The 21694-nt window shown below is 37.5% G+C and overlaps 1 protein-coding gene across 5 annotated transcripts in view; it reads left to right on the top strand.

The window, feature by feature from the left end:
- Positions 1-21694, top strand: part of LOC148305026 (uncharacterized) — a 38813-nt gene that overhangs the window by 3315 nt on the left and 13804 nt on the right. For 2 of the 5 annotated variants that reach the window (XM_088267372.1, XM_088267373.1), the window contains exons 2-15: positions 844-945; positions 2748-2885; positions 3865-3995; positions 5013-5129; positions 6102-6239; positions 7228-7677; positions 8825-8981; positions 11195-11862; positions 12341-12428; positions 13904-14028; positions 14140-14281; positions 15161-15274; positions 16095-16286; positions 19993-20187. In XM_088267372.1, coding sequence (XP_088123498.1) covers positions 870-945; positions 2748-2885; positions 3865-3995; positions 5013-5129; positions 6102-6239; positions 7228-7677; positions 8825-8981; positions 11195-11862; positions 12341-12428; positions 13904-14028; positions 14140-14281; positions 15161-15274; positions 16095-16286; positions 19993-20187 — 2731 coding nt within the window. In that variant the 5' untranslated portion in view covers positions 844-869. The remainder of the gene's footprint in view (positions 1-843; positions 946-2747; positions 2886-3864; positions 3996-5012; positions 5130-6101; positions 6240-7227; positions 7678-8824; positions 8982-11194; positions 11863-12340; positions 12429-13903; positions 14029-14139; positions 14282-15160; positions 15275-16094; positions 16287-19992; positions 20188-21694) is intronic. The other 3 variants (XM_088267376.1, XM_088267374.1, XM_088267377.1) reach the window with 3 other exon arrangements.

Genomic DNA, 21694 nt, shown 5'->3' with positions numbered 1-21694 from the left:
CTGACCATTACACTACGGAGGCGGACTAATCATAGATTTTACAAAATTTTGAGTGTATCCAAATACTTGTTCATAAATTTCGATTATCTCCACTTCGGAGTTTTTTTTTACATTTTTGATATCTCAACATGGATGAAGAAGAATATGGAACAGCCATCTATATCGGAATCATTCCAACATAGATTAGCTGTTGTGAACCCACGTGAACTGCAACACAAGATTGATATATCTATGATTTCCAAAAATTAGAACAGTGTGGTTGTCATGGGTAGAATTAGTGAGTCATGGGTAGAATTGGTGAATCATGGGTAGAATTGGTGAATGTTACACGTGTGTAAAGTGATCACTTAACCAACTTATAACAGGTCGTAAGCCCTGTAAATGCCCAGACATCCATATTCTTCTTTATCTATGTTGAGACGTCAAAAATCATTGTATTTAATAATCATCGCAATAGATGTCTCTATACGTTCCATTATGTCTCTATATGTCCGCCTCCGTAGTATAATGGTCAGCACGCTCGGCTACCGTACTAGAGGTCCCGGATTCAATTCCCAGGGGGGTCAAATAAATATAAGTGATTTTTTCACTGTAATATTTATTCAATATTACCCTGGACTACCGGAAGCGGAGGGCTGATCACCTTTCCTTCATGTGTTAATTTATGATCATGATAGCACTGCGTTTATATAATGCAGTGCCCTACGCACCACCGGGTGCGGTCGAGGGCTTGAATGAAGATATGTTCCATGTTTTACATTATTTAAATTTGATCAAAAAATAGAAAAAGTTGTTGATTTTACCATGTACACACAAAGTAATGATGTGTTTTGTTCCTTTCAGTCAAATTGGCGAAGGCACGCAGAGGTATGATAAAGGATAAAGGAGACAAAGTCGGTGGTAATAGAAACAATATTAAGGAAGAAATTCCCGAAAATGATTCCAGTAAGTCATATTTTTATTATTATTATCTATTTTTAATACCTTTCTTCCCAATCTCACCCTGGAGACATGCAGGGTAGTCATGGGTAGTCCGGGATATTAATGAATTTCTTGAGGAAATTCAAATTCATAAATATATAAATCGGTAGTTAAAATGTAACTTTGTTTTAAAATCACTATAAATATTTTATTATAACTTATTTATTGATTTGGCGTTAAATTTGTAGAACTCCATTTTAATTTATGTATTAATTTTAAATCAAACACAGATTTTTTGAGTCTACTAAGTTGTATTTTATTAACAAAAACACATAAAAAATTATATTGTGACAATTGTTTCGCCTTGTTAGGGCATTATCAAACGAATGTCAAACGAAACGACATTCGTTTGATAATGCCCTAACAAGGCGAAACAATTGTCACAATATAATTTTTTATGTGTTTTTGTTTATAAAATACAACTTAGTAGACTCAAAAAATCTGTGTTTGATTTAAAATGAATACATAAATTTATTATAACTTAATTATGAAGTCTACCAGTTTCGAAGCTAGCCGCTTCTTTATCAATAATCAGTCTTGATAAAGAAGCGGTTAGCTCCGAAACCGGTAGACATTATAATTAAGTTATAATTAAATATTTAAATTAAAATGGCGTTATATAAATTATCTAAATTTATTATTATTAATAAACCAGCCTATGACGGTCGTAAGCCCCGTATATGCCTTGACTACATATTCTTCTTCACCTATGTTGAGATGTCAAAATATCACATATTTTATAATATAATTTATATTTGAAGCACTAACTTTGTGATTTTCCATTTTATAATTAAAATGTTGCTTTGTTTTAAAATCACTATAAATATTTTATTATAACTTAATTATAATGTCTACCGGTTTCGAAGCTAACCGGTAGACATTATAATTAAGTTATAATAAAATATTTATTGTGATTTTAAAACAAAGTTACATTTAAATTATAACCCATTGTTGATGTATTCAACCTCCTTATTGAGAGTTTGTTTAGTGATTTAGTTTTAGCATGCCAATCTAAAAGGTGGATGCTTTCCTTAGAATCAAATCCAAGGCCTATACAAAAGTGACTATTCCAAGACCTAAAGCCATATCTTGCAGGCCTAAAGATACGGCTTTTGAAAACCCATCCATATCGCAAAAATGTTTTTCATAACACCGTCCCAGAATTGCTAATCGACTACAAAGGATGATGAAATGTTTGTTTCATTTGTAAATATTAAGACAGCCTTCCCGTTACCATTGAGTTTTGAATGTGTGCTTTACTTTGTGCTATTTATACCCCTCAAGTAAAATACCTACATGGTTTTTAAAATTCTAAACAGCATCCCTTCTTAAAATAGTCTCCGCACGCCCCTGCAGTACATGTAAAATAGTGATAAATAGTAATATCAATCATGTTTATATTTTAGTATATAATTTCACATATTGAATAAAGTGACTGGCCAAGTAAAAGACTGGTTGTTTAAAATGTAGCATGTGATTGGGCAAAGTAAACGCCACTGACAAAGTAGACAAATTAAAAAAGAATGACGCGCGCGCACCGCGACACGTCTACATAGGTCGATATCTAAAATCAAACTGAGCAAAAGTCGATATCCCGATGGTACGCAGTTTTCGCGCAGTAACAAAGCGTCGATATATCGACGGTCCGCCGTAAAGCGGTTAAAGTGGTATTACACAAAGTGAACGATGGATGATAAGGAGCAGAGTGTTTTATTATTATTAAGCCAAGGATGTCCGGTTTTTTACTTGATTTATCACCCTGGCAGATTCATCGCGAGTATCCGGCGGCGCCAATAAGGAGGCGGAAGAGACGCCCCGGGTGAAGATGGAGCGCTCTGAGGACGGCGCAGAGATGGGCGGCGCCGACATCAAGACCGAGATGGACAATCTCATGGATAATGAGGGTGAGAGAAATAAAACTTATATTACTGAATATAAATATTCATCGAAAGTTTAGTGTTGTTTGATGAACATTTAGATCTTGAGCGCTGGTAATTTGCTAGAGACAAAGGCGGTATGGATCAGTTTAATGTCTTTTTTTTTGTATAGAATTTCAACAGAATTTGTTAAGTTTTTTTTTATTTTTAAATATGATAAAAAAAGTAGATACGGCTATGAATCTTGGTATAAAATTTCAAAAAAGTTCTAAATTTTGAACCAGTGGAGTAATAAAGCATTAAATTCATAAAACTTAGAGTTTTTTACCAATAAAATGAGTTTATGTTCAAATTACACAGATAAACTAGATTACTTCTCGCAGTATCCTAGCTAAATTAAGTTGTTCGGTTAAAGTAAATAATAGTCTATGATATTAATTTATTGATTTGGCGTTTAATTTGTAGAACTCCATATTTATATTTTATTTTCTGAAAACATAAAAATAAAAATAAAAGTTTGTGACAATTGTTTCGCTTATTAGAGCATTATCAAACTGCTGTGAAGAATAAATGTACTCGGGGTCCTTATATAGCTATATCGCAGTCATACAAGAGAAAGTGACCAACTAACAAAACCTAAAATGTTCAGGAGGGCCATTTAAGTCACTTTTGCTTGGCAAGAAAATAAACATCAATGCAGTTAGTCATTTTTATACTTCCAAGTTTAAAATCGCTATGGGATTTTTTCAGGGTACCCTTAAGCTAGTAAGACATCAAATAGTCAATAATCACATTTTTGTAAAAAATGCACTTGGTCACTTTCTCCTGTATGACTACGATATAATTCTAAGCACTTGAGTAATAATTAAGAAACAGTTATCACAATTTAAAATTTTTTTAAAATTAATGTTTTTTTTAAATTTTAAATGAAATATATTACTTAGTAGAATCAAATATTGTTTGTTTTTGATATTTGAAACGTTGTCTATGATGTTTATGTGCGCAGGAGACCCCACAAAGTCCCCGTCCTGCGACATGGTCGGGCCCGGGTCCCTCAAGTCGGAGCGCCTGTCCTCGGACTCCAACGACATCCTCGACCCGCAGACCGGCCTCCGGGGTGGCCAGATGCCCATGCAGGTAATGCGCCAACTTTCCACTCGGAGTACCAAGCTTTGGATCCCGAATATGGATCTTCTTTAACCTTTTCTTCCCGGTGATATTTTTATTTATTTATTTAATATAGTTACATTTTTAAGTACGACATAATACAATTTCTAAACATTTATACGTATGGCAAACTTATAGTTTTAGATTCGCTGTGCCTCTCCAAAAAAGAGACTCAGCTCTTGTGTTTAGAGAGGGACTTACACTCAAGGTTTAATGTTTTATATAATTAGTGGTATAATAGTCTTTTTTAATATTTTTTTTCAAGATTCATATGTAATGGGCATTAATTTTTTTCTTAAGAATTTTTATAATACTATTTTTTAAATTTCTTTACGGAGTTTATTGAAATATGTATTTACTACAATTCCACTCTAATAACAACAGTATCAATGTAAAATATAATAGATGCGGGCTCAAAATTTTTGTATTCCTCCGTAATACAATTGCGTATTACATAAAAGTATTATAATCTAAAATTATTCATTTGCAGCGACAGAAATAAATAATTTGTGAAAAAATCGGGGATAAAATCACTAATACTCAGTGTGCGCGTGCGGGCCGTGCTTTGCGTACACACGCACGCGGCTTCATACTGTTTTCGCTGATCTCTTTTTAGTACCGCGGAAGTCGTCCTTCGGGGCGATTGTCCCGCTACGCCAGCTATGGCGGCTACTTGCGATGTATTTTTTTTCTCGTTTTTCAAATACTTACCGGAGCTAAGATTACAAAATTGTTACATTTTAATTTCAACTATTGTCAATAAAAGCAACATATAGGAATATTAACATTCTCCCGTTTTCAAATTATATTTTTCATATGGTGTACAAAATACATATCACCGTTGCCCGTGGAAGTTTTTAGCACTCTAAGGGAAAGATTAATAAAAAAAAAAAACACACTTGGAACACCGAACATTGAATCCCAAATGAGGATCTTCTTCAAGAGCCTCTTGAACTCGTATTAATTCACAAAACTGTTTTATTCCAGGATGGGTGCCAGAGGCCCGGGGGTCCAGGAGGCCCGGAGGGAGGTCCCCCCCGGGGCCCCGACGGCCCGCAGCCTCTGCCCTCCAACGTGGTTGGGAAGCAGCCCAGCAATATGGAGGTCTGTAAACTTTCATCTTGGCTTTTTCTTTTATTTGTACCCATAATTATATATTTAAAAAAATATATCGACACACAAAATAGAGGGTCGACGAGGTGTGGGTAGAAGACAGATCTCTTGGCTCCGGAATATACCTGATTGGACGGGGATCAGGACGCTGTTTAGAGCTGCCCGAGACAAGGACAATTATTCTCGAATGATAGTCGACATCAGGGGGACCTGATATGACACGCACAGAAGAAGATATGGACACAAAAACATGTCATTCTCAAATTCATGTTTTTGTGTCCATCCTTTAATCAATATAATGATGAGCAATTTTATGAAAATTTCTTTCACAGTAAACTAAAAGTTAATAAATACTAAATTTTCTTGAGCTATTTTCAATTATATATTTCTATCGTTATATAAAAAAGCAACCAAAAAAACTAATTCTGCTTTATATTAAATTGTTTAAATATAAATTTTTGCCTCCCAATAAACACACTTATTTCTACCCGTTGTATCGATTGATGCTTAAAGACGGGAAGGGTATTTTTATCTTCTGCGCTGGTGTCATTTCAAAGGCAGAAAAGAAGGAATTATTCAATGTTTTTGTACGAATATAATATACCAATTTCTTTGTTAAGGTCTTAACTATATGTAAATAATTATCAAAACCCGTTTCCAGCGGTCCTCAGGCATAAATAATACCCATCTGAAATATATTAACAATATTTAAAAAAAAAAAAAAAAGAACTTGTATTTAATTTTCTTCAGCTATTTTCTATTATCATGTAAAAAGCTAAAAAATATTCAGCTATGTATTAAATCATCTAAATATAATTTTTTTGCCTCTCAATTAAGCAAAACTACTCAACACTCTTCTGCATTATCAGTACACAAGCTTAAATTTGATAAACTCTATGGTTGTGATTGTAAATATGTCCGCTGTGATCTGGAACTAATACAAATGCGTACGTGTTTACGCAGTACACCCAACAGCAGTCGCAGATATTCGTGTTCAGCACGCAACTGGCCAACAAGGGGGCGGAGGCCGTCCTGCAGGGACACTTCCAGTCCATAATTGCCTACCACTGCGCCCAGCCCGGGACCAAGAAGTACCTAGAGGTGAGAGAGACTCCTTTACTTGTTGTCATATCGCTCACTCCTTTCAAGAACGTCATAAATAAAAAATTGACCATTTTCAGTTGTGCATGTTTTCGGAATGCCCAAAAAATGCACTATACCCAGCAAAAGCGGCATATTTTTAACTTAATATTTACCCGCTACAGGGCAGAAAGTGTTGTTTTTGCATTTTGAAGAAAAGGTATTGTTTAATTATATTTTTAAATATATTAAATGTTTTTCAAATGGAGAAAAAAATCAAGTTTTTTGATTTATGACATTCTTGAAAGGAGTGAGCGATATATTATTTAGTGAACTACTTTGCTACTTCAGCCTTCTTCTTGTGTCCAGTATTGAACAAAGGCCTCCCTCTTGGACTACTGCAGTTTCCTGTTAGACGCGACTCTCTTCCAGTGCAGGCCCACCACTTTCCTAATCTCATCTTGTCTGGGGCCTACCCATGCTTCTGGCCTCCAGTCAAGCACCTTTTTCGTCCATCTGTCCTCAGAAATTTGTGCCACATGATCTGCCCAGTCCCACTTTTGTTCCCTCGATTTGAGCCACATCTGTTACCTCGGTCTTTTCCCTTATTCAAACATTTGTTTTTCGATCCCTAAGGGATATGTTTAGCATCCTTCTTTCCATTGCTTTTTGTGTTACCCGGAGTTTATATGTGATTAGTTATGTTAGGGTAGATGTTTCGAATCCATATGTGAGCACTGGGAGTACACATGCATCAAATGTTTTTCCCTTCAGATGATGGGAATGTTTGGAAAATTTGATAATTTACCAAATGCAGCCCATCCTTAAGCTCTTCCCCTTTTAAGTTCGGCTTCCATATTATCCCTTCCCAGTTTGACAGTGTGACCCAAATAGACAAAGAACTCAACTCTTGCGATATAATTGACCTTCGATTGTAATCGGTTAGGTTAGATTTGTGCTGGACATGACTACATACTACAACATATACTTGTTTTTTATTTATTTTTAGAAACACCCTTTAAAAATGGGTCAGTTCAATAAGCAGAATCCCGCCCAGTGGTTCAATAACCTCGCCATGGTGAAAAACCGAGGAGCGATACGGGGCTCGGGGGGTCCCGGCGGCCCCCCGGGCATGATGGGCCCCGGCCCCAACCACCCCGGGCAGATGATGGGCCAGATGGGCCCCAACATGGGGCAGATGGGGCCCGGCATGGGGCAGATGGGCCCCGGCATGGGCCAGATGGGGCCCGGCATGGGGCAGATGGGGCCCGGCATGGGGCAGATGGGCCCCGGCGGGCGGATGGGCGGCGGCGGGCAGATGATGATGATGAAGGGGGGCGGCGGCGGGCAGATGGGTCAGATGGGACAGATGGGGCCGATGGACGGGTATCCGGGCAATAATGGGCCGTGCGGAGTCATGGACGGAATGGGGAGTGACGGTGACATGCCTTGGGATAATGTGAGTTCTTACCTTATTTATAAAATAACCATATATAAGCTGTAAATGCCAGGAAACTATATTGTTTCATTTACTTCATCATTAAATTTTGTATTAGTTTAATTAATTATTTTTATTGTAAATGAATTTCTCGTCACAGATTCTTCTTAGTCAAGCGTTTATAAAAAAAATTGTAAAAAGTAACCACTAAATATATTATTTTTATGTAACTAAATTATCTGCACAATGTTATAGATCCACTAAATACCGATTTTTTTAATATAAAATTAAAGCACTAGTATAAGACCACTTTTAGAGTTTATTAGTGTAAACATAAATAGTTTCGAGAACCTGAGATCTGAATGTTCTTATCAACAGGTGATAATACAAACTAACAAGCAATAAATAATTAGGAGGTGTCGAAACTAGTTGTGTTTACATTTATACACTCAATAGTGGTCGTATACAAGCATTTATTTTATTTTATTTAAATCATTATTTATATACTCTAAGTTAATGCCAGATCAATAAAAATATAAAAGCCCGGTTGGTTAAGATACCTTCTTATTATAGGATTAAGAAAGTTGTTAAAAAATCATGATTTATAACTAACTAACGCGGCTTTGCCGCAGGGGTAGGCAGAGAGGATGGAGCGCCGCACCACTCTGTCCTTGCAAACATTCTTCGCGTCTTCCACGTTCATGCATCTCCTCATACATACCCGCCGATTGTTACGACTCCTAACCTGACCGCTTTCAAGTATTTGGCATACCTGATCGTGCCATGTTTTTCTCGGTCTTTCTCAGAAGAATGTGCGACAAAACGATGTATGATAGATGTACGAATAGTGAAATAAGGAAGGAATGCAAAGCTGAGATAAGCATTATCGATAAAATTAAGAAAGGTGTGTTGAGATGGTTTGGACATGTAGAACGAATGAGTGAGGAAAGAACGGTAAAACAAATTTATGAGGCGAATGTTAGCGGGAAAAGAAGCAGAGGAAGACCGAGAAAAATATCATGATTTATTGTTTTGATTAATTGTATTTCTTAAAGACAATGGCAATTTGGAATCATCTATGATAAAAATATATTGCAAAAACCTCCCGTTAGTCAAATTAAAACAAAAATGAATTCACTTGACTAATCACTTGTTGGTTTTGTCCCAGAAGAACCCGATGCACCCAAACGGGCCCGGCAGTGCAGGGCCGCCTCAGGAGGGCGCGGGACCCGGGCAGGGGCCGGGGCAGGGCGGCGGGGGCCCGCAGGACCCCCGCGGGGGCGGGGGTAGCCCCCAGGACCTGCTGAAGTTACCTAATCTTCAAGGCAAGTTGCAATTTTTGACTTATCATTGTACAGTAGAAATTAAGTCTAATTAAAAATTAAATCAGTAAAACTCCAATACAGTACAATTTTATAAATTTGTATTTATATAAATGATTCAAAGGTTTTTGACGTGCATAAAAGAAATAAATATGTGTTCAATTTACCGAGAGTTTACTAAGTTTTATTGTATAAAAAATATGTACTTAAATTCACAAAATATTACGAAATTCTGATCTTTTCAATTTTTTATTTCTTTAAAATATTCAATAATTTGATTTTTTTTTTGTAATTAGGCATGTATTTACTATGCAATTCACCGAGAGTTTACAAAGTTTTATTGTAAAAAAAAAATTTACTGTAAAATTTCATTAATTCATATAAACGTAATTTGAGTACTGACATCATTCTAAAAAAATTACAAAATTCTGATCTTTCCAACTAATATTTAAAATATTCAATAATTTTAAATTTAAAATATGTTTTTTCAAAGGATAAAAAATACTTTCTCTTAAAAAATCTTTTCTAATTGATTAATTTCGTCAATTTCATTCATCGCTTTTGTTACTGAATTTTCAAATTTATTTTCCTGCATCAAATTGTACTATATGGAAAATGAATGTTTAATTTAAATTCTTTTAAATGTTTTTTGGTCTGTATGAATGTATTGTACTTAATTTTTTGAGTATCGGCTCAATTTATAATTTGAAAAATAGTTTTAAAAATAGTACATTTGTAAAATAGTAACATCTGAAATATTTTATGATATTTTAAAATATCATTGTGTTTTACTATTTTTTCTTTAATTGATTTGTCATTTTGCGGTAAAAAATCTATCCATTTTCAATAAAAAAATCAAAGGTTGATAAATAAATTAATCATTTTAAATTTAAATTCTACTTTGTAAATACCACTATTTCTTAAAATGTATTGTGACACGTGTTTCTATGCATTCTGCATCATTTTTGACAATTTTCAGAGATTTCATGAAATAGTGGTATTTACTAAATAAAACTTAAATTATAATTTTTAATATTATGTTGAAAATCTGATCTCTAGTAAATAAAAAGTGTGTTTTTGTTCTAACATGACTAATGCCTTGTCTAACACTGTTGTCCATTCCCTCATGCTGCTCACCCAGGAGCGTACCAAGGGACGCCTCTCATACGTTTCCTCACCCATCCCAGTCTACTCAACGCGCACCATTCTTCAGATACACGTTTGTTACATTAATGTTAATTACTACACAATGAAATGATGTACCACATATAGCATTTGTGACAGTGAATATGTGAAAGTTTAATAACTTGTCATATCCGCCCCGGAAAAAAATTACTAACTAATGCTGAGTGCAGTTCAGCAAAGTTTTTCCAAAAATAATTATCTTAATCAAAAGTTAAATATTAAGAGTTAGTTCAGACACAGCGGAATATGTATGGATGCAAACCGCGTGGATCTTGACACACTAAGGACGGGAAAGGTATTTCTACCTGTTCGGTCGATTGATGCTTAAGGACGGGAAGGGTATTTTTACCCTCTGCACTAGCCTCATTTCAAAGTCATTTAAAGAAGGAATTAGTCAATTGAATATTATGTGCTAATCTCTTTGTTTAAGTCTTAATTATATGTTCACGATTATCGAATCCGATCGCCAGCGATCCGCAGGCGTAAAAAATGCCCATCCGAAAAGCATTAATTACACAAAAGTTTTTATATCCATACATACCTGTAAATCCATGAATTCCGCCATGTCTGAACGAGCTCTAAACATATTCTTGGTGCATTTATTTTTTATAACACTAAGATTTTCCCTGATACATTTTTAGAATTTTGCCAATAGTGTGCAATAAAAAAATTAATTAATAAAAATACGTTCAGTATCACAAAACAGTTTTTATCTTAGAACCTTGGTAATTATGAGCAGGTGTGTATTCTTATTTTAGATATTTCCTTCTGATTTTTATGTACACACGTGTCATAGTTTGCAGGGAAATTAAATGTTGTTTTCTGTAGTAGGTAGTCAGCGTTGCTATTCCACATTGCCATTGTATGTTCTAATATGTGAAACTCTCCAAATTTAGTTACACTACATGTATTTTCTTTTTTTCATGTCTACTATGTGATATAAAAAAAAACTGGTAAATTTTTGACTAAAGCAATTTTTATTATCTTATACGTTCTCCAGTATCGCTGATTAATGTTTGTTCCGTTTTCAGGCGTTAAAATACCAGATGAGAACTTGACCCCGCAACAGAGGGCGCACAGAGAAGAACAGCTGGCGACCATACGCAAAATGCAGCTCATGCTGTTCCCGGAGTCCGGCATGGGCCCCGGGGGGCCCCAGGGACCCAACCAGGGCCAGATGATGGACCCCAACCAGAACCCCAACGAACAAAACCAAATGGGGAACAACCCCAACATGCCGCCCAACTCGAATTCGGGCCCCAACATGGGGTTCAACCCGAACCAGATGGGCCCCATGGGCCAGAACTGCCCGGGGAACATGGGCCCCATGGGTCCCATGGGGCCCAGCTGCCAGATGGGCCCCAACGGGCCCATGGGGCACAACGGCCCCATGGGGCAGAACGGTCCCATGGGGCCGAACATGGGCGGTAACGGAATGGGGCCCAACGGACCCATGGGCCCTAATGGACCCATGGGCCCCAATGGACCTATGGGCCCCAACGGACCCATGGGCCCCAACGGCCCCATGGGGCCCAACGGTCCCATGTCGGGGATGATGGGGTCTGGGATGGGGCCCATGGGGTCCATGGGGCCGTGCATGAAGGGCGGCATGAGAGGCCCGCAGTGCGGGGGCCCGGATATGAAGCCTTCGATGTGCGGGGACATGCACATGAACAGGCCTTGCTCCGGACCCATGGGGGTAACTATTTTTTGCATTCTTATTTCTATTTTCACTCTAATATTTATTAAATATTACCCTGGACTGGTGCCTGAAGCGGAGGTCTGATCACCTTTCCTTCGTGTGTTAGCCATTAAGATTACACTGCGTTTATATGATGCAGTGCCCTATGCACCATCTGGTGCAGATGAGGGTTTGAAGAAGAGAATTCCTATTTTGCCATTCGTTATAACTGAATTTAATATTCTTGCCATATTCTCTTTGTATCACTGTAGTCCAACATTTTGAGTGTGTTCTAATCCTTGTACACAAATCTGTGTTTCTCCACTTACGAGTTATTTATATGGAAACTTATGACCTGTGATGGGCTGGTTTGAGTGATCACTTTATACACGCGCAACACTTACCATTCTGCCCATGATTGACAACCACACTATTAAAATTTTTGGATCTTGTATATATAGAAGTCCAATGTCGTTCATTCAAATTTTTATTTCAGCGAATGGGAAACCCTATGGGCGGAATGAAGCCGTGCATGATGGCAGGACCTAGAATGATGCCGGGAGCCAATATAAATGCCATGAATGGTAAATAATAACCCTGTATTTCTAGTCAATATATTTTTACAAGTGTTTTGTTGTATGGGTGTGAAACCTGGACCATCCAAAAGTACGAAAAAGACCGGCTTGAAGCATTTGAGATGTGGGTTTGGAGGAAGATGACCAAGACATCATGGGTCGTAAGGAAGTCCAACGAAAAGGTGTTGCAGGACGTAAAAGAAAGAAGAGAGCTCATAAATCATATTTTGAAGAGGAAGGCCAAGCTAATAGGGCACTCAATTAGACATAGCACCTTTCTTAGCAACATCTTCGAAGGAAGAATCTTGGGAAAACGAACAAGAGGCCGCCCAAGAACTTCATACTTCCAGGATTTGAAGCGGCTCATGGACGTCTCCTCCTATTCGCAGCTCAAGAGGATGGCGACTGACAGAGACAAGTGGCTGACACAACAAGGCGCTGCCTTTAGAAGATGATGATGATATTTTTACATTAATTGATTCGGCAGTCACTTTGCCGTAATATCTATCCATTTTTAATTAAAATTTTACTTGGTAAATACCACTATTTAGAAAGTATAGTGACAGATGTATTGCTTCATACCCACTTACTAGACCCAGTCATATATATAATCAAAGGGACAATCCAATCTTGATATATAAACATTTAAAATTACTGCCGGTACGTGGAATATTGTGGATGAGTATCATCGTTGAACAACAAACTAGACAAAAATATCGAAATCTCCTAGTACACAACCATGATACACGATTTACACACAACGAAGGTTTGATAGTCCCAAGAATTAACAGTAAATATGGGAGTCGAACCCTGCAATATATCGTTCCAAGCATTTTTAATTTGTTGCCGACGGATGTTACAGGTTGAAAAAAAATATGGAACAAAGGCGAAATAAAGGAATGGGTTAATGATCAAGAGTTAATATTATGGAAATTGTAAAACGTTTATATTCTTAATTTTTCTCTATTCTTTGTGTGTATATTAAGGTGGAGACTGACCGGAGCATTTCGTCGTAACATAACGTAGTAAAATCACTCGTGGCGAGCATCACCAAGCATCCGAAACTATGGATGAAGCGCTCGGCTCGCTGTACTGACTGCCTGAATGCTTACATCATAACGTGTTACGTTACGACGAAATGCTCCCGTCAGTCTTCACCCTTAGGTTAAAATGGTTAAAAACAAATAAAAATGAAAAAAAAACTTCACCGACAAGACACACAAGGTGGCGGCTTGGTGGGTCTCTGCAATTTTTTTTAAAAATATGTTTAAATTGTGATTTAAATAAATGTATACAATTTAAATAAAAAAAATAATAATAATAATAAATAAATAAAAAGATTAAAAATCTTCTTCTTCCTGTGCTGTATCAGGTTCCCTGATATTGGCAATCACTCTGGCGAAGACTTCTCTGTCTCGCGCGACCTGGAACAACTCCCCCCACATGTCTCATCCAATAAAACTTGATTGATTTTATTTTTTTAGGTGGAATAATGATGGACGGGGGTTCAATGGGAGACTGCGGGGGCCCCGGAGGCCCTGGGGGTCCCCAAGACCACCACATGGGCATGGGAGGCCCCATGTGTGAAGATTTTCCACGCGGAAGAAATGTAAGCGAGTATTTCAATAATCACTCAATTAACTGACCCCCTGTATATTTGGAGAACCATCAATGTCGGCGATTCTTTCATTAAACATCTCGTGTTTTTTATGTTGTACAGATGTCGGGGGGTCCCGAGGGCCCGCACAAGATGGGCCTGAGGAGTCCGGGGTCGGCTGGACTGGAACTGGACTGGCAGAAGCTACACCATCACTATTTCGAGCCGGAACATAATAAAAACAACATGGATCCCGACCACATGGGTAAAGATCATTATTTAGTTATAGAATTTTGTTTCGTTGTTTCAGTTCACGCTGTCCATATAACAGAAGCCAGTGTTTTTTTTTAGAGTGTAGAATTTTCACTCATGAATTACATGAAATTGTTGTAACTTTAAACATAAAAAATAAATCCACTCACGAGTAGGCATAGGCCATAAAGCTTAAAAAGTTGAAGCCTAAGTAGGGTCACGATAAGCGGTGTTGCATAAGCCGTAGCTAGATTTCAGAGTCACTATACATATGGGTAATAAATATAACAGATGCGGCAATACGGTCCGAAACGTTGACAATAAATGTTATATGACAGCACCCACCATAATAACCCGGAAAATTTCTATCAGCATCTGAACAAATCTATCGAAATTAATAATGTACCGTGTTTTGGTCACAAAAGAATCTAATGGTGCGTAGGGCACCGCATCACACTGACCACTGTTGTCATGGTCATGTTAAATATTAGTTAATATATCGCTCACTCCTTTCAAGAATGTCATAAATCAAAAAACTTGAATTTTCAGGAGAACATTTTTAAAGTTTAAAAATATAATACAATTTATATAAATATCAAGCCACTTGTTGAACTTTTTACTGTGCGACAGATCTTTTTAGGTAAAATCTGAAGGTTTTCTCCTTTTCAAAAATATTTAGTAAATAAAAAAAAATAATTAAACAATACCTTTTCTTCAAAATGCAAAAACAACACTTTCTGCCCTGTTGCGGGTAAATATTAAGTTAAAAATGTGCCTCTTCTGCTGGGTTGGCCACCCTTGGTTTAAAGTATTACGCAGGTCTTTTAGTTATATGTTCGAAGGTTAAAACGAGGTGTTGCCAGGTTGTTGAGTTGTGTTACTTTGCATTCAGGTGGTCAGGTAAAGTCTCCGTGCAGCGAGAGGGGGGGCGCCTCCTCGGGCGGCTGCCTCCCCCCTCCCCCCTACGGTGCCTCCCCCCTCCATAGATCTGCCTCTGTACCCATAGGTAAGTTCTATTATTACTATTCATTCTATATTTTTCTCCGTCTTATTCCTTATTGCTGAGGGTTGTGACCCTTGCAGAAGCAATGACTCTTCTCCAGTTATCCCTTGACTGCGCTGCACGTAGCGCTCCAACCACTGAGGTGCCTGCTGCTGCCTTATTTTGATCGGTCCATCGTGTGGGGGATCTTCCTCTCCCTCTCTTTCCCTCCAGGCTACCGATCACAACTAGTCGTTCCAGGCTATCAATCACAACTAGTCGTTCCAGGCTATCCTCGTTGCCACCTCAACGTGTCCAAAGAACTGGAGAATCCGTCGGGTACAGACATTGGCCAGAGTCAAGCTATCCAAGCGTAGTTCCTAGCGAATGGACTCATTGGTGCGTCTAGCTGTCCATTCTATATTAATTATTATTTATCTTCACGAGATGAGATGCCGTTAGGTGGGTAAGGCAATGGTATGCGCATGTGAGGAGAACGGAACCATCCAGACTTCCCCATGTCGCACTGCACGACCAACCTCAAGGTAGACGACTCTCAAGAAGACCATCAAAGAGATGGATTGACAGCTGGGAATCAAAATCGCGGGAGGCTTATCCTTCTTACAAACAGGCCACAAAGCCTACACCAAGAACAAGGCTGATCACCTTGCCTTCACGCAATTAACAATCAAGATAACGCTGCATCGCTACGATGCAGTGCCCTATGCACCGTTGGGTGCAGATAAGGGTTTAAAAATAATAATTTAATGTCACTAAAAGTACAAAAGAGAGAATGTCTCGCAATATTTGGATAGTAACATTCCTGTGTGTTTTCCGTTCCCAGCCACTCAATCTCCGAGCCAGTGCTCCAACATCCAGATGCCCATGTCGGCGGAGGCGTCGCGGGCGGGCTCGGCGCTCAGCAGTCCCGCCGAGTGCCCCCCGGGCCAGAGACCCCCCCAGCAGGGCCCCCCCTCCGCGCCCCACCCGCACGCCAGCAAAGGGCTGCCCAAGAACCCTTTGGAAGGGGGACCCGGTAAGCCCTTTCACCCTATCACTCTTGTTCTCTTTATGTCGAGCACGATCTTCATCGCTTCACTATCGCATGTCTGCAACCTCCCGTGTCAAAAAATTGGATGTTCGTCCGCAACTTGCAACAGTGGCCGAAATACGCACGCTCCGTGGCGTGATACTTGAAACGGTTTGCATTAATTAGACTTTACATTAGGCGCACTATTTCATACAAAAGGCCTCCTCATTTTTGGAGAGCCAATTTTTACAAAATGAAGATGAATAGAGATCTTACTTTTTCTCCATTAATGTTTCTTTCTAGTTTTTGATGCCAAATTGTCAAATATTCAAGATATGGAAATACACAACCAAATTTATTTACTGGTTAGCGTGATTAATTTTACACGATTAAAATAAAAAAATTAATAAAGTAATGACATTTTTTTAAAGAAGTTTTTGTTTAATTAGTATTTAATACACGCATCCTCTTAATGTACCGCTACATGCTTGTGTGTTAGTTTGAAAAAATCCTATAAGGTCAATTACCTATACCGTAACAATTAATTTATAATTAGATTCACCAGCATTATATACATTATAGTATCACTCACATATAAGCAAATGCGTTCCTTGCTTGAAATCTAGTCTAATCCAGTGTGATATTGAGTATGTTTTCACTTTCCGGGCAAAGTTACATTATGACGGCCCTATTAATTAATTAATTTTATTTTAATCAAAAGAAAAATGTTTGTGTTTTTATTATTCACATAAATATTTATTTTTCATACTGTTTCTGTGAGCCTAAGTGGCTCATTATTAAAAATAGGCATCAAATTGTGGTAGAGTGGGTTCAAACCTGATTTAAGAGTCCGCAACACTAACCACGGGACCACAACTACGCTGTGGCGTAGTTGGGTAGCCGCGTGACTGCGAAACTGGCGTCGTGGGTTCGATTCTTGCAAATTGCAAAATAAATTCAAGAAAGATTTACTTTCAATTGGTCTGGGTCTTAGTTATGTATTTTTCAAGTCTATAATACACCGTAGTTGCAAAATTCATATGTTTATATGAATTTTTAAATATTATATGTCATTGTTGTGACCATCATTTAGAGAAAATAAATAATACAATAATTTGACATTCGAGGTTGTAGATTTGCTACAGCAATTATGTTATGTGCACAAATGTGGGTATTCAAGTGTAGTATAGACATACCCTGGCTTTATAAAACTATATATTTTAAAATACACCCCACCAAATTTTCTGTGAATGCCAACTTCACGTCTTGTACTTCTGAAGGAATTCACTAGATAACTTGTAAAGGGTCCGCCAAATAACTTTTTTTTTTTGAAAATGCTATAAGTGCTATCGAGTGTAGCTTCGGCTGTGTGGCACGTAGCGCCGTCCTGTTGAAACCAAATGTTGCCAATATCCTCCTCTTCAATTTTTGTGAACAAAAATCCGTTCAACATGGCCCGATAACGATCGCCATTGACTGTAACGGCCACTCCTTGCTCATTTTCAAAGAAAAATGGCCCAATTATGCCTCTGGACCAAAATCCGCACCAAACAGTGACTCGTTTTGGGTGTACCGGCTTTTCAATGTATGCGTGCGGGTTTTCTGTGCCCCAAATACGACAATTTTGCTTGTTTACATACCCGCCAAGATCAAAATGAGCTTCATCCGAAAAGATGATTTTTTTGGCAAAATCGGCATCTTCTGTAAGTCGATCGCAGGCCCACTCAGCGAAGCGAAAACGCATTGGATGGTCAGTTGGCTTCAACTCCTGAACCAATTGGACTTTGTATGGCGTCATACCAAGGTCTTTATGCAAAATTCGTCTCAATGATGTCTCCGAAATGTTCAATTGTTGAGAACGACGGTGAAGTGATGTTGATGGCGCTTCACGCACACTTTCTGCCACAACATCGATATTCTCGGGTGTACGCACTGTTTTTGGCTTTTCACGCTTTGGTTTATCGATGAGGATGCCAGTTTCTTTCACTTTTTTCACAAGATAACGAACATACGGAGCTGACGGTGCTTCTCTTCTTCCAAAAACCGTACGCAATTTTCGCACACATTCTGCAACATTACCATGATTTTCAAAGTAATGTCGCAATATTTCCCAGCGTTGTTCAAGCGTATACACAACCATATTCGCTCAGCGGAAGGATAAAACTAATTATCTGTCAAATCAGACATGAGCTAAGTGTTACCATTCACGAAATAAGCACTAGTTGAAAAAAAAAACTTTAGATGGCGGACCCTATATATCGGATTTAATATTCAAAATTTATTTTAAAAGATTCTATTTGAAAACTGAAGTATGCCACTCTCGGTACTGAATACTCGGAACAGGGTTCGCAAACGATGACAATGTAGAACATAGATGGCGAGATGACCGTAGGTTAATCAGCCTCACTAGATGTTCACTAACATCACACTACGTTTTAGAATTTTAGAATTTAATTATGCATCTGATTTCTTTACAGAATAGTACCTACATTTTTGAAAAATTTATTTGCAAAAATGAAAAAAAAATTACATATAAATTTTACTTTATAGTTTCCTATTTTGCTATTTAAAAAAATATTACAATGAGGTGATAAAAATGGTCATAGCCTGGGGTATGTCTGTACATATTGCATAGTAAGCATAAATATCACATATTAGATCCACTGCCTCATAGAAACCATTAGTGTTATATTATAATGTAGAAAAAAAAAATGGTTTCCATTGATGTTATCCATAGGTTATATTTACCTAGATTAGTTAAGCGTTGAGTGATGGTTTATTTTAAATTATGATTTTAGTATGTCAGAATTGCTGTGTTTGTGTTAATTCTCTTGGCATTTCATTTTTGGCCATGTGCCAAGAGCAGATTTTGAATTTTATTTTTGCACAATTTATTACGGATCGGTCATTGAAATTATAAATAATAATGAATTAAATATGTACGTATTTTACCTTTCTCTATAGAAGGGCTTTTTAATTCATTTTCCATTTATTTATCATTGAATTAAATTACGGCACTAAATTTTCATGTCTTACAAAGAAATTAGTAAACGAATGATAAACATTTTCACCAAATCTTTTCGTTTACATCTTAATATTAATAAAAATATATTTTTTTTAAATTATCATTAATATCCATAAAATTCCAATAACATTTTTAAAAACTCTAACACAGCACTGGGTTATATTTTTTGTTATTTTTGTATTGTTTTATTATTTCGTAATTTTATTTTGTTTTTTTTTTCTTTCCCTTTTTTTGTGTGTGCCCCCCTCCCCCAACCAATACGCATGTGCCGGCCACAAATACTTTTACGTGTATCATCAACAACCGTCGCTTGACAACAATCATCACTCGGAAAACGGATCTGGTTATGGAATAATGTGGAATCATCCAATGATTTTTTCCAAAAATGGGATTTTTATATCTGGAATTGAAATCGGGCATCTGAATTATATACTCCTTTTCAAATTTGATTCTGGAATTGCACCTCTACATCTGTATGATGTTTTCAATTTGAAATTTGAATAATTTCTAATCTGAAATTCAATTTGTCATCTGAATGATGGATTCCTTCAAACATTGGACATCTGAATGATGTTTTCAATTTAAAATCGGGATGATTTCAAATCTGGAATCGCGATTGGCAATCCGAATGACGGATTCCTTTCGAAATTTGAATCTGGACATCTGAATGGCGTATTACCCAATCAGAGGAGGGAATGTTTGTCCGAACGTTGCAATGTCTGGCGGCCCAGCAGCAAAAGAACCAACAGCAGCAACAGCAACAGGCTGCGGGCGGCGGCGGGGGGAACAGCCTGGTAGGGGGGGGCGCCGCGGCCGGCAAGGAGGCCAACCTCATGCCGGTACCTTCGCCGCAGAAGATTCAGTACCTGAATACGTTTGAAGGTAAAATTTGGGGGGAATTCACGTGACCTTTTAGTCGCTCGGAATTTTTTTTTTTTAAACAGTCAAGTACATTTGTATATATGTATATTGTCCGCCTCTGTAGTGTAATGGTCAGCACGCTCGGCTACCGTGCCGGAGGTCCCGGTTTCGATTCTCAGGGATGGGGTCAAATAAATAAATAAATATATGGAGTGATTTTTCTCTCCAATATTTATTCAATATTACCCTGGACTGGTTACCTGAAGCGGAGGCTGATCACCTTTCCTTCATGTCGTTACGATCAAGATAACACTGCTTTTATATGATGCAGTGCTGTTTGCACCATCGGGTACAGATAAGGTTTTTTTTTTTTAAATATAAAACAAAATTAACTGCCAAAATATTTGAAGACAAAAATACTAAAATAGTTTCTCCGACACTCCATCCCTACCTAGCGATACATAGAGCAATGAATCGATATAGTGTCAAGTTGATCATTAATCTCACAGAAACAAGGTGATTAATTCTACGCTTCATACGTCAGTTAAATAAATATAAAAGCAAAAAAGTCTCTATTTTATTTCTCTGGGAATCGAACCCAGGACATCTAGCACAGTAGCCAAGCTTTTTTGGATGCTATTTTGGATTTAATGTAAAAAAAATCGTTATTCGTTTGTTTTTAACAGTGTGTACTCCTGTTATTATTTAGATAAAAAAAAGAAAGTACGTTAAGGGTTGATAAGTTTATTTGAATTTAACGATATGTGTTTTTCGATCGGCATAAAGCGTCACGTGATTCCCGTACCATACTTGAGGGAATTTGATGAATCCTTGAAACAATGATAGGTGGAATTCCACGAGACGATACGGTTGCGATGGAAACGGTAACAAACGTAAACGCACCGCAAATGTTACTCATTCCGGTTGTAAATTAATCTTCTTCTTCATTTTTCCCGCACCAGTCGTCGTCACGTGGGGTTCTAGTGGCCGGCACATACATTTATTTTGTTTATTCATATTTAAGTACCGCCGTGAGAATTGTTGTACTAGCAACACCGTATTGTTTTGGATGCACATTTTATCGCATGCTTGTTGTTATTTAATTTTTGTGTTGTGTGTACGTAAATAAATGCATGTGCCAGATTCATTGTTCCCTAACTCGGAATCGGGACTATTCTACATACTAAACTGTTTGCTAATAGCTTTACAAATTTCTCCGTACAGTAAACCCCCTATAACGTACACTCGTATAAGGTTTTCCCCTATAACGTTTGCAGCCGTTTTTTCCTATAATGGTGGTCTCGAGTTATAACGCAGTAGGTCTGTTTATCGGTCAAGTCGTTCCCGTTGGTTAAAATGTAAAAAAACAATTGGAAAATATCAACCCCCTAAAACATCTCAATGTTATACGGGGGTTTACTGTATTTGAAACTTACGAACATTGTACTTTAATTTTTTTTAGTATGTCCAAATCTTTGTATGCAAATACCGGATTTGACAATCACTATCAAATTTTTATAATTTTTTT

Source organism: Brachycentrus maculatus, unplaced genomic scaffold, assembly GCF_059751285.1.
Source record: "Brachycentrus maculatus isolate JH-2025_06_01 unplaced genomic scaffold, ASM5975128v1 h1tg000293l, whole genome shotgun sequence".
NCBI classification, from domain to species: domain Eukaryota; kingdom Metazoa; phylum Arthropoda; class Insecta; order Trichoptera; family Brachycentridae; genus Brachycentrus; species Brachycentrus maculatus.
Note: the sequence above shows the minus strand (reverse complement) of the source record. Positions and strands in the feature narration are given on the sequence as shown.